The sequence below is a fragment of the Beta vulgaris genome, chromosome 1 (assembly GCF_026745355.1).
Source record: "Beta vulgaris subsp. vulgaris cultivar EL10 chromosome 1, EL10.2, whole genome shotgun sequence".
NCBI lineage: Eukaryota > Viridiplantae > Streptophyta > Magnoliopsida > Caryophyllales > Amaranthaceae > Beta > Beta vulgaris.
The window spans coordinates 39,725,498-39,739,020 of record NC_079202.1 but is presented as its reverse complement, the minus strand read 5'-3'; the positions used below and the strand labels follow the sequence as shown (position 1 = coordinate 39,739,020).

At 34.5% G+C, this 13,523-nt stretch overlaps 1 protein-coding gene across 1 annotated transcript; it reads right to left on the bottom strand.

Moving 5' to 3' along the window:
- Positions 1–640: 640 nt before the first annotated feature.
- On the bottom strand, positions 641–8,352 carry LOC130590066 (uncharacterized). The gene is made up of 16 exons (XM_057391958.1): positions 8,255–8,352; positions 7,963–8,052; positions 7,622–7,693; positions 7,476–7,535; positions 7,330–7,389; positions 7,100–7,156; positions 6,445–6,489; positions 3,565–3,609; positions 3,034–3,096; positions 2,164–2,208; positions 2,011–2,055; positions 1,849–1,926; positions 1,682–1,729; positions 1,398–1,603; positions 1,117–1,193; positions 641–649 (listed from the first exon to the last, which is right to left on the bottom strand). Exons 1-16 carry the CDS (start codon positions 8,350–8,352, stop codon positions 641–643), a joined length of 1,098 nt encoding a protein of 365 aa, XP_057247941.1.
- Between the last annotated feature and the right edge of the window lie 5,171 nt (positions 8,353–13,523).

The following is a 13,523-nucleotide window of genomic DNA, read 5'->3' as shown; positions in this document are numbered from 1 at the left end:
AATGGTAGCTGACAAGAAGTTTGTGAGAGGTTGGGGGATTATGGTTGATTTAATGCAGCAGTTAACAACCACCACTAGGAAGGTCCTCTTCCAGTTGTCCGTCACTGGCACTGTGGCATCAGCAAGGTGCGTCGCCATCGTAGAAACGTATGGGGAACCCCTCTGGACGCCAACATATGCCCTCCAGTCCTGGATCATATTCCTAAAGTCAGCATCACTCTCCTGCAATTCCTTGGTCTCATCAACGACCAAGCCTCCTAATGGAATCCCATACACCAAGTGGACATCGATTTCCTTGATATCGATTTTCCTGCCTCGGCGTAGCAAGAGGGAGCCACTACCCACACAATATCTGTTAAGGAGCCTAGCACATAAGATGGGGTCATTCCTTGGCATGTCTAACTCAAGTAGACCACCGAAGCCCATATCAATGATTGCTTGCCTCTTCTCAGGTTGATCAGCAATAGTAGCGAGGAAGGCTTGGAATGGCGTAGTATTTTGCCTGACCTTGATACAGGGCTCAGTAGTTTTTTTTTTCTTTTTTGGTGGAGGCTTCACATCAGGAGGTGAATCACTACAATGTACATGTAAAGAAGGTGCAATGTTCATTTTAGCCAATTATAATGTACACAGAACATAATCAGGCTGACTAGAAAAAATGTGACAACAAAGTACAGGAACAGTGTACATTCAGCATGCAATGCACATTTAAGTATACACAGTGGACGTTAAGGCTAATGCAATTCACATAGAAATTGGACATCGGGTGACAAACAGTGAACATACAGAAATAACACTAGTGTATATGTATGTTTATTGATCACAACAATGTACATTCAATTACACAAAATGTACATTCAGCAAAACACTAGTGTACATGTATGTTTATTGATCACATTACCTGGACTAAGTACATCCAATAGAATAATAGTGTACATGCATGACACTAGTAAAACAGAAGTGTACATGCAAAAAATTACTAATGTACATGCGTGGATAAATAATGTACAAACACAAATGTACTGTGACAACAAGGCATAGCAACAATGTACATTTAACTAAACATAAGTGTACAATCATCAAATTAATAGTGGACATGGAATAACACTTATGTACATTCAGGATTAGTAAGCGATCAACCTTTTCATCTCTAATGTACATGCAGAAGGAATGTAGATGCAGACTCACAGAAACTGGACATCAGGGTACAAACAATAATGTACATGCAGAAATAAGCAGAGTGTACATGCAATTGTACATTAATGTACATTCAATAAAAGAAGAGTATACATACAATTAAAGGGAATTAGTGTACATGACTAGATAAATAATGTACAAAACACGTATATTTAATTGTACATTCAATAAAACAAGAGTATGTTTATTGATCACATTACCTAGACTTAGCAGCCTTCTTTTCTTTGGGAGGTGAACTCTCAATTGTAGCTTTGCCTTGCCCTTGCCAATTTTGATTTTCAAGGCCTGCTCTGGGGCTTTCCTCTTCCCAGGCTTTGTGGGATCTGCTTCAAGTGGGGCCTTGCCCTTGGCAGCCTTGGAAGTCGTAGAAGCCTCTGTAATTTTTCTTCTCTTACTGGGGTGGGTGCTGTAAGATGTAGGTGCAAATTTAGTTAGGTGTAAACATAAACATAAAAGAAGTAAGTGTATTATACAGAGAACATACGCTTGGGCACTTTTCCTTGCCCTGGCCCTCAACACACCAATTGGAACCCTGCAGGTCAATATGCAATGTACATTATGGTCATTGAAATGAACATATATACAGTGTAGTTGAACAAATAAAAGGTTTAGATTGCACATGAAGTATATATAATATAACATATTTCTTACTCTTCATCATCTTCTGTTTCATCTTCTGCAGGTATTTTTTCAGGACTGGGAGGTGTTGATGTTGGTTGTGAAATTGGTCTGTTAGTGACAGAGTCTCAAAGTTATTAAATTTGTATGAGATAAAAATAATGCAATGTACAGTAGTAGTGTAGAACAACTTACATCTCGGTATTTGTTGGAATAGGTTCAGAGTCAGTATTAGGGAGCCTGACATTGTACAACAAATGTAACACAATGAACATCTATGTAAATAATATTGTACAACGAAGATTCCACAATGTACACTGAATATAATATTAATGTACAAGCACTTACATCTCAGGAGTGTTAGGAATTTCTTCAGTTTCAGGTATTGGGGGCCTGACAGTGTACAAGAAAGTTACAATAGTAAACATTTACGCTTATACAAATGTACAATGAACATTGAATAAACAAATAATGTACAATAAAGATTCAGTAATTTATAACATTACAGAGGCACTGTATAATTAACATTCACTACTACACAAACTAGCTTAACAAACTAAGGCAATGTACATTAGCAGTGTAGTGCAACTTACATCTCAGTATTTGTTTGAATAGGTTCAGACTCAGTACTAGGGGGCCTGGGATCGTACAACAAATGTAACATAATGAACATTTATGTAATTAAAGATTTGACAATGAACATTTATGCTAATACCAATGCCAATGAACATTTATGACATACAATGATCAGAAGTATAATGTACAACAAAGTTACCACAGTGAACACTTAAGCTATTACAAATGTACAATGAACCTTGAATAAACAAATAATGTACAATAAAGGTTCAGTAATGTACAACATGACAAAGGCATTGTACAAAGGTTCAACAATGAACATTTATGAAACTAGCTTAACAAACTACAATGAACATGTATGAGTTTCAATGTACACTCAATACTACACAAACAAACTAGCTTAATAAAGTACAATGAACATGTATGACTTTCAATGATCACAAGTATAATTTCAATGTACAACCACTTACATCTAAGTATTGGTTGGAATTGCCTCATTTTCAAGAACATGCGGTCTGGCAATGAAAAAAAAATAATGTAATTACTAAATGTACAATGAACACTGAATTTACAATAATGTACAATAAACATTCATTAATGAACAACAACACAATAAGTAGTGTACAATAAAAATATACTTACTTATCAGTAGTTCTGGTGGTGCTTGAATCAGTAGGAATCTGTTCTTTCTCAGTCGAAGGAGGGCTGTAATTTTAAGAGCAAACAGTAAACAGTGAGCAACAATTTTGTTTTGGCAGTGTGAAACTTGGTAAATGCACTGTACATTTATGTAATTAACATTGTACAAAGAAGATTTGACAATGAACATTTATGCTAATACCAATGCCAATGAACATTTATGACATACAATGATCAGAAGTATAATGTACAACAAAGTTACCACAGTGAACACTTAAGCTATTACAAATGTACAATGAACCTTGAATAAACAAATAATGTACAATAAAGGTTCAGTAATGTACAACATGACAAAGGCATTGTACGAAGGTTCAACAATGAACATTTATTGAAACTAGCTTAACAAACTACAATGAACATGTATGACTTTCAATGTACACTCAATACTACACAAACAAACTAGCTTAACAAAGTACAATGAACATGTATGACTTTCAATGATCACAAGTATAATTTCAATGTACAACCACTTACATCTCAGTATTGGTTGGAATTGCCTCATTTTCAAGAACAGGCGGTCTGGCAATGAAAAATTAAACAATGTAATTACCAAATGTACAATGAACACTGAATTTACAATAATATACAATAAAAATTCATTAATGAACAACAACACAATAAGTAGTGTACAATAAAAATATACTTGCTTATTAGTAGTTCTGGTAGTGCTTGAATCAGCAGGAATCTGTTCTTTCTCAGTCGAAGGAGGGCTGTAATTTTAAGAGCAAACTTTAACAACCCGCTCTTCCGAGCTGCTAATGAAACACATTCAACAACCATAAGCTAGAATTCAACTCCTAAATAAATTAACTTTGGAGCGGAGAAAACATCCTTAATTACACCAATACATCAACCAATAATATTCTCAAATATCATATACAACGAAACATAAATAACTATTCTCAAATCAGCTATCTATATACAAACTCAATCCTTAATCTAGGACGACACCATAATCTTGCTTCACTTCCATTCTCGAGCTCTTGATACCAAACTTGCAAATTCAGGGAGAAAATACAAAACAACACAATTCCAAAATGAGTGGAAAACTCGTAACCTTTACTTCAGCCCGTTATAAACATTTTATTTCTCAAATCATTTTCAATTTGTTACAACGCTGGCGTAGCTCACTCTCTTAAACAATCAGTGGCAAGTACATGCTTTGGACAAAGGACAAGCACTGCCTCCAAGGTTCGTTATGGAGCCCAGCAATAATACTACCCCCAAGGTTAGTTATGGAGCGTAGCCGACCGTATCAGGTCAAAAAAAAGAGTAACCATCCTCCACCCATACCTTGCCCACTTTCTATTTTCAGTTCATAAACTATGTCAGCAAAACATTTGCGTATTCATATTCAATCAACGACATTCCATCATCACATTCATATCTATGGCCATAGTACGAAGTTATTTACGAAACAGAACAAAGATCCACACACATGGGCATGAGTAAATTATTTTACTGAACATAAAAGTTACCTGAACGCAATCCAATTCCTTAGCTCCGACAATAAGAACTTTGAGAACATCACAACTCCATCAACTCTCTCGAAATTCATAACAATCCTCCAACATTAACCTCAAAATAATAACAATAATCAATTGCTTTCCAATCTCACTATATTTCGAATAAAGGAACTAATCCAAATAACTTTCAAACTAAAGACTCATTAGACTAAATCTTCTCTAATATAAATTCTTTCACTAATTGAAATATTCCAATAATAACTAACTAGCTAGCTAATTCCATAAACCAACCTCAACTACACAATTCAACTATAATTTAACACTAGCTAAACTTGGCTCACAACAACAATAACAACTCTTACAACAACCACCACCACTACGACATAACAACAACAACAACAATGCTACCACAATATAACAGCAACCACCATAAAATGACCCTAGCAACAACATGAAACGATGGTGTTTCCATAGTGCAAAATCGCACCATAACAGCCCACAAACACAAGAGATAGAATAACTGGACAACAACAATAACAACAACAAACAATCGCAACAACTCCCAAAAAAATTCAATATACCAACAGTAACAACAGCTCCACAACATAACAACAACTTGGGCATAATTTACAAATTAGAAAATCAGAAATAAGAGGAGGTTATATTATACCTCTGCTAAAATAGCAGCGAAGAACAGATGGATGAAGGGGTTTCGAGGCTTCGGTGCGCGACAGCGGAGCACCACTAAGTGTGGTGAGGCGACGCACGTCAGGCTGAGCTACAACGGCAACCACTAGGTGGCGAGATACACGGCAGCAGCGAACACAAACAACAACAACAACATCGACATCGACGAAACAGAGGAGGAGAGAGAAAACGAGACAACATCACCAGCAACCAACAACAACAACCGCGGCAGCAACACAAGTAGCAGCGGCGACGACGTCCGGCGACCTGTTCGTCGGTCGAGCACCGGTAGGACACGAGAGAGAGAAAAATTGGGGTTCGGGTTTTTTTCAATTTCAGGGGTTGGGGTTTCGGGTTTTCAGCTTTGGGAGATTAGGAAGAACAGAGGACACGAGAGATAGAGAGAGAGAAAATGGTTGGGGGTTTTGGTTTCTTATTGACCGACAATGAAGGGAAAAAAATTTGAAGTTTATCTTCTAAAACAAAGCGACAACAACAAAGGATGGGAACCCGACTTCGGTTTTCTATTTGGGCCAAATACCGCTCAACTTAGTCGCACATAAGACTCAAAATAATTTTAATAATAATAATAATAAAAGTAATCTCATATAATTAAATAAATAATTACATTACAAACACGACATATAAAAATCACATTCCACAACTCAAATAAAATAAGAATTTCCGAAACATAATTAACTTTATATATATAATTAACTTCTAAATAAACATTATTAAAAACAGGGCTATTACACAAACAGTATACAGTGAGCAACAATTTGGTTTTGGCAGTGTGAAACTTGGTAAATGCACTATACATTTATGTAATTAACATTGTACAAAGAAGATTTGACAATGAACATTTATGCTAATGCCAATGAACATTTATGACATACAATGATCAGAAGTATAATGTACAACAAAGTTACCACAGTGAACACTTAAGCTATTACAAATGTACAATGAACCTTGAATAAACAAATAATGTACAATAAAGGCTCAGTAATGTACAACATGACAAAAGCATTGTACGAAGGTTCAACAATGAACATTTATTGAAACTAGCTTAACAAACTACAATGAGCATGTATGACTTTCAATGTACACTCAATACTACACAAACAAACTAGCTTAACAAAGTACAATGAACATGTATGACTTTCAATGATCACAAGTATAATTTCAATGTACAACCACTTACATCTCATTATTGGTTGGAATTGCCTCATTTTCAAGAACAGGCGGTCTGGCAATGAAAAATTAAACAATGTAATTACCAAATGTACAATGAACACTGAATTTACAATAATATACAATAAAAATTCATTAATGAACAACAACACAATAAGTAGTGTACAATAAAAATATACTTGCTTATTAGTAGTTCTGGTGGTGCTTGAATCAGTAGGAATCTGTTCTTTCTCAGTCGAAGGAGGGCTGTAATTTTAAGAGCAAACAGTAAACAGTGAGCAACAATTTTGTTTTGGCAGTGTGAAACTTGGTAAATGCATTGTACATTTATCCCTAAGTAGTGTACAACAAAAAAACCACAATGAACATTTACCAATGTACAACGTGGCAATGATCAGTGTACAATTTACATTTGTCAATGAACAATGAGGCAATGGTCAGTGTACAATCTAAGGCAATGATTGGTGACATACAATCAACAAGTAGAATATCAATGTACAAGCGTTTACATTTCAGTACTAGGTGGAGTTGTTTCTTTTTTAGTAGTAGGTTGCCTGCCATTGTACATCAAACTTTCAACAATGATAGATTTTGCAACTAACAATCTACATTCATCTTTAAATCATCTTAAAATACAATGATATGGGGCCAACTTGTGCACTTACTTGTCAGCAGAGGTGGAACCTATGGCAGGAATCTGTTTCTTCTCAGTGGAAACAGGGCTGTAATTTTTAGACAATTTAGTGGACAAACATTAAATAGTGGACATCAAAGTTTATACAATGTACATGAACCCCAGAGCATGAGATCATATTTATAAAGTACAAAAAAGTCAAGAAGAATGTACATTGCATTTCACACAATGTACAACATTTTGATGAAATAGTGTACTTACTTCTCAGCTGTGGTGGAATCAGCAGCATTGGTAGGATTTGTTTCCTTCTCAGTAGAGGGCCTATCATTGTGTGCAAAACATTCAATTATGAACAGTAATGCTAACACAAATGTACAAGCTAGTACAAAAGGCAAAAATGTACTCACTTTTCAGCAACCACATGTGTGGGTTCTTTTTGCTTCTTAGTAGAACCTGTTGTGGTGGACCTATCATTGTGTGCAAAACATTCCAACATGAACATTAATGCCAACACAAATGTACAAGCTAGTACTAAAGACAAAAATGTACTTACTTTCCAGCAAGTACAGGTGTGGGTCCTGTTTGCTGTTCAGTAGATCCTATTGTGGTGGGACCTATTGGAGGGCTGTCATTGTACATGTCCATTTAGTTATTGAACAACGAAACAATCAAGAATGTACAAACAAGCAACATAGTTCAATTTTCCCATAGAGTACAGGTTCTACTAATGTACAACTAGCCAATAAGAGTAATAACAGGTGTGGGTTCTGTTTGCTTCTCAGTATAAAAGAATGTACATTGGACATCACATAGTGTACAACATTGTGATGAATTAGTTTTTTTTTATGCCAACACAAATGTACAAGCTAGTACTAAAGACAAAAATGTACTTACTTTCCAGCAAGTACAGGTGTGGGTCCTGTTTGCTGTTTAGTAGATCCTGTTGTGGTGAGACCTATTGGAGGGCTGTTATTATACATGTTCCTTTAGTTATTGAACAACGAAACAGTCAAGAATGTACAAACAAGCAACATAGTTCAATTGTCCCATAGAGTACAGATTCTACCAATGTACAACTAGCCAATAAGAGTAATAACAGGTGTGGGTTCTGTTTGCTTCTCAGTATAAAAGAATGTACATTGGATATCACATAGTGTACAACATTGTGATGAATTAGTGTACTTACTTCTCAGATGTGGTGGTATCAGGTGTGGGTCCTGTTGGCTGTTCAGTAGATCCTGTTATAGTGGGACCTATTGGAGGGCTGTCATTGTACATGTCCATTTAGTTATTGAACAACGAAACAATCAAGAATGTACAAACAAGCAACATAGTTCAATTTTCCCATAGTTCAATTTAAATGTACAAGAAATATATTGGCTTCCAATGTACAATCAATTTGGCATAATGTACAATAATTAAGCACATGTCCCATTGTACTTTCAATTTCAACGTACAAGAAATATATTTGCTTCCAATGTACAATCAATTTGGCATAATGTACAATAATTAAGCACATGTCCCATTGTACATAACGGCTTAAATAATGAACAACCAAGAATCAAAAAGTGTACAAGTAGGAATACTTCAGTGTACAATGATTTGATTAACATATGCCATAGAAATTGGTACCAGTTTATATCAAAATACATCATGCAACCTATCAAATTACCAATATCAAAATCCACCATGGAACAAGAACGGACATGCAAAGTACAATTCGCATCACATAATGAACATTATTATTACAATCTTTGATATGTAAAACAATCGATAGTGATAAATACTCATTTTCAGTTGTTGTGTCTTGCAACCGCCCAAAAATTGTAAAAGTAAGCAACAAAATTGTTCAATTACAAACATGCGAAGTACAATTCGCATCACACAATGAACAACCAAAATTGCGATTGAACAATCCACTGTGATCAGTTCTCAATTTCTTCACCAAAATTTAAATACCAAAATTGCAAAATTAAAGTAACGAAATTGTAGAAACTTACATAATATCTTCACCCATAGTTAATTGTGGAGATGGAGGAATGATTCTGAGAGGTGTTGGGCAAGGAAGTTTTTCGCCTGCCTTGGTTGCCTTGATTGCGGAGGTTGTCTTCGTTGTTTTGGCTTTTTTTTCTCGCCACTGTCCATAAACGCTAGAGCCCAATGTTGTGAAATGGTGCAATCGAATTTTTCTGGTGGTAATGGGAGATTTCTGGTGTGAATTGCAAGAATTATTCGGTTTTTTTGGTGAGAATTGCGGTGGTGGTGAGAGAAAATATAGAGAGAAATTGGTAGAGTGAGAAAAATGGTAGAGAGAGAAAGTGATGAATGAAATATGGAGGTTGAGTGTGAAAATTAGAAATATGATGAACAATATATGGGGCTACGTGATTTGTAGTTGACATCAAATCAGTTATTAATTGGTGAACAGTAACGGTCAAATCAGTTTCTTTTTGAATCTTTCCCATGTACATTACTCAACTGATACCATGTACATTAGTCTTCAGGCCTTTACGAAAAGCCTGCGTTTTATTCAATTTATTTTGCGTTTTGGACAAGGTGTAGGGTGCTCATCCTACATCTTGGTGCATAATCTACTAATTGGTTGAAAAGATCACCCAACAGGTCATCAGGGACATGATTATACAACACGTAATCCCAGCTATAATGAGTAAATGACTGTTGGTCTGTCCAAGGAAATATTCATCCAACAGGACAATGCAAGGCCTCACATACAAGGAAATGATGAGGCATCCAAGGTAGCAGCCACTCAGAATGGGTTCAATATCAAGCTCATTCAATATCCAGCCCAGTCCCCAGATTTAAATGTTCTTGATTTAGGGTTTTTTTAGAGCCATACAAGCTTTAATGTATCAAACTTTTCCTAAGAACATAAATGAGCTCATTCAAAATGTGCAAGATGCATATGACAAATTTGATCCTAAAGTTATGAAATACACATGGTTACAATTACAATGGGTTATGGTTGAGATTCTAAAGGTGAAAAGAAGTAATAATTACAAGAACTTGATCAAGTTATTGTGGATGAAGCTGTGTAATATTTGAATGATAAGTTATCAAATCAAATTGAAGAACTTGAGTACTTTGACAATAAGGGGGTACTTGATGAAGAGTAAAGTGAATGATATGTTTGCAATTTTTGGGAAGAAAACAATTTTTTGGAAGAAGATCAAAGAGAGTGAATTTCGTATGCAAGTTTTTGAAAAGCAATTGATGGTTATATTGTTTGAAAGATGTTTTTTTTTTTGGTAAATACATAGTCATCACATTGAAGTAGGAAGTTTTTTTAAACTGCAAACCAAACCTAAGCTTTATAAATGTAATGGAGGAATGTAGGTTTGTAAATGCAGTTTCTATGAATCATTATGCTTATTCTATTTTCAGTTATGTTTCTTATTGACATCATTTTAATTGTTTCTTTAAGTTTTAGGGATTGATGCATGTATGAAGTAGCATAGAACCACATTCACAATCAATTATGTTAAGACATCATTTGATTCTAAAATCCATCAGGAAAACTTTTAACTTATGAAGGAGATCAATTCATTCACACCTCAAGGCACAATGCCGAGCAAATCATTGACTCACTTCAAGTTATTGGTGAGTCCTTCAGCATATGGATTAGGGAGTTATTTAAAAAAGAGGGGGATTCAATATTGAACAACAACAAACCAATGAACACCAAAAGTGCTTTCTCTATTCATAACTCATCATTCATCAAATTGACATCACCCTTAAACTCTAAGTTAAGCTCAACATAAACCATACTAAACCAAAACAACCAATAGCTTCCAACAACACAAGCATCCAATCAATATATCCAACCACTTGCAACAACACAAGCATCCAACCAATGTATCGGAATCATAAGGACTCATACTTCAACATAATCCAACAGTAACCAGCAAAACCATAACCAAAAGGCTGAACATCACCAACAGAAGTAGAAAATCCATAAGCATCAAAACAGAAGCAGAATAGGCATTCAGCATCAAAACAGAAAACAGAACAGAAAAACCATCAGAAACCAGCCTAATCCAACATAATCCAAGCTTATTCAACACAAACCAGCAGCATAAAAACAATGAGAAGCCAAAATATTGCTATGCATAAAAATCGAATAAAATAAAGATAAGAAAGGGACAATAGTCAAATCTCCCTTGCAAGATTTTTTGTTAAATTCACCAACACCAATCACTACCCCCTCCTCTTTGAACCAGATTTGAGGTAGGATTTTCTCCCACTTCCACCACTTTCCATAAAAGAACCCACCTTTGCCTTTCCTTTTCGGCTATATGAATAACTAGAATTTTTTGCACGCGATGCGTGCTTGATTTTTTTTCGAAACAAAAACTCGATTTTCTTCGGCATAAGAGTCAAAATTTGAACATTAGGCATATGAATTATAATTGTTTTTATTTGCAAAATTTGATTGGTTTAGTTTCTGTCACTTAAGTTTCTCACCATTCTTTTTTTTTTTTTTTTTTTTTTACTTTTCAAAGTTAAATTCTATGAATAAAATAGAAAATTATTAAATTTATTTATGATTTCTAATATTATAATTTTTTAGTTGATTTTTGAATTAAGTACAATACTTCCTAAATTGTAAAGAAAGTGGACACTTTGATTTCAAGTCAATTTGTAGTTTGTAAGTGAATTTTTAAGTTTTTGTAAAGTTTTCTCATTTTAGTGATTTGCATAACGTAAATTTACGCAATTTTATTGGTGTTTTTGTTTGAAGCCCCCTTCGATTTGTAAGTGAATTAGTAATTTAGAATGAAAAGGGGGTAACATAGTCTCTTCATTCGGGGACACCATAACCCCCCCTTTCCTTATATAATAGAGATATGTTGTACTTTAATTCTTGAATGATATTTTACATAAACTTTTTTATCTTGATAATTAATCGCTATTATATAATAGAAAAAGATAGGTCTAAATATATGTAAAAGTTTTATTACATATATGAAACACTATAAAAAAGTAAATAATTTTTTTTCTTGTCTAACTTCTAAATTCTGATTTCACTACAAATACACCTCTATTTTTTATCATGGCCCACCATTAATTGTGAATGGTTCTTGAGAATAGTGATTTGTAAGTAAATTTTTGTAAATGTTTTTGTATGTATTGACGTTCTAGGTTATTAGTTTTAATTTGTATGTTAATTTTAAGTTTTAATAAAGTTTCCTGATTATTTGAGTGATTTGCGTGATTTTCTCAATTGTATGAGTGATTTGTAAAGTATATCTTTTTAAGTAATTTTGTGATTGAGTGTTGTAAATTAATTTTTGGTAGTTTTCTTTATTGAGTGCCGATTTTGATTTTGACATTCCTTTTGTAATTTAGAAAGAGAAGGGGGGCAAAATAGACATTTCAAAAGAGGACACCATTACTCCCCCTTCCTTTATATAATAGAGATAATTCATCTCAGACTCCATACAAGGAAGAGCACAAACAGTAATGCGTTCAGAACTAGGGTTTTTAGAGAAGATTGTGGGGGGTTTCATGGGAGTTTTGAAAACAACTTTTTCTTTTACTTCTTCATCCGAACTCACCAGATCTATCACTTCATCTTTCACACTTTCATCTTCTTCAGAGGATGAGGACTCAGTTGGTAAATCATCAGGAAACCAAGGTTCCTTCCTGTCCTTGATAGCATTAAGAACAACACCCAAAGCTTTCGGAGTAGTATATATACTAATAATTCACAGTCTCAAATCTCTAGTCACCTTAAACAAAAAAGAGTGATATCTTTTGCAACTCCTATGTCTTTCCATGCCATACTGCAGTTCTTAAAAATCTCGTTAACATATTAGTCGGAGGCTAGAACTAAGTACATACATCTTACAACGTCATAATAAGACTTATCTACATTATGTTGGATGTAGTACTTCAAAGTAGTGGGGATGTACGTGGGTCTATAACTGATGCAATTCAGTTGCTATTGTGTAGTTTAATTAGTAGTTTAGTGGGTTTGATTTGTTAGGCAAGTAGCATATTATTAAAACTTTGTTGTTAGTGAGTCAATGGTCATAGGCATTTGTATGAAGTGGGTTTATGATGCTTTGCTTAGTTTTAGGTATGTTAGTTATCTACTTTATTATTTATATTCCTCCTATACTTTAGAGTTGAGTAAGATGCAATATATCAGTTTAGTATTATAAACTCTTCCGTTGCAATCCTTTCTCATTTTATTTTTTGTTTTTCTTTCCTCATTTTAACCAACATGGTATCAGAGCTAATCCAGGTTCGATCCTAATCTAAAAAAAAATTAGTCGTGATATGAGTGTGAAAACGCAATGATTGTAAGTATGGCAGCCAATGGTGTTAACCAAAATTACCGACCAGTAATTCGAGTTTTTAAGGGTGAAAAATATCATATGTGGAGCATTAAAATGCAAACGATGTTCAAATACCAAGAGTTGTGGGATATT

What these genes read in the sequence shown, in the direction of transcription:
- LOC130590066 (XM_057391958.1), bottom strand. Translation starts at nt 8,352, where the DNA reads ATGGACATGTACAATGACAGCCCTCCAATAGGTCCCACTATAACAGGA. An exon ending in GATACCACCACATCTGAGAA is followed by an intron (nt 8,053 to 8,254) that starts GTAAGTACACTA and finishes CAATAACTAAAG; the next exon opens with GAACATGTATAATAACAGCC. An exon ending in ACACCTGTACTTGCTGGAAA is followed by an intron (nt 7,536 to 7,621) that starts GTAAGTACATTT and finishes ACACAATGATAG; the next exon opens with GTCCACCACAACAGGTTCTA.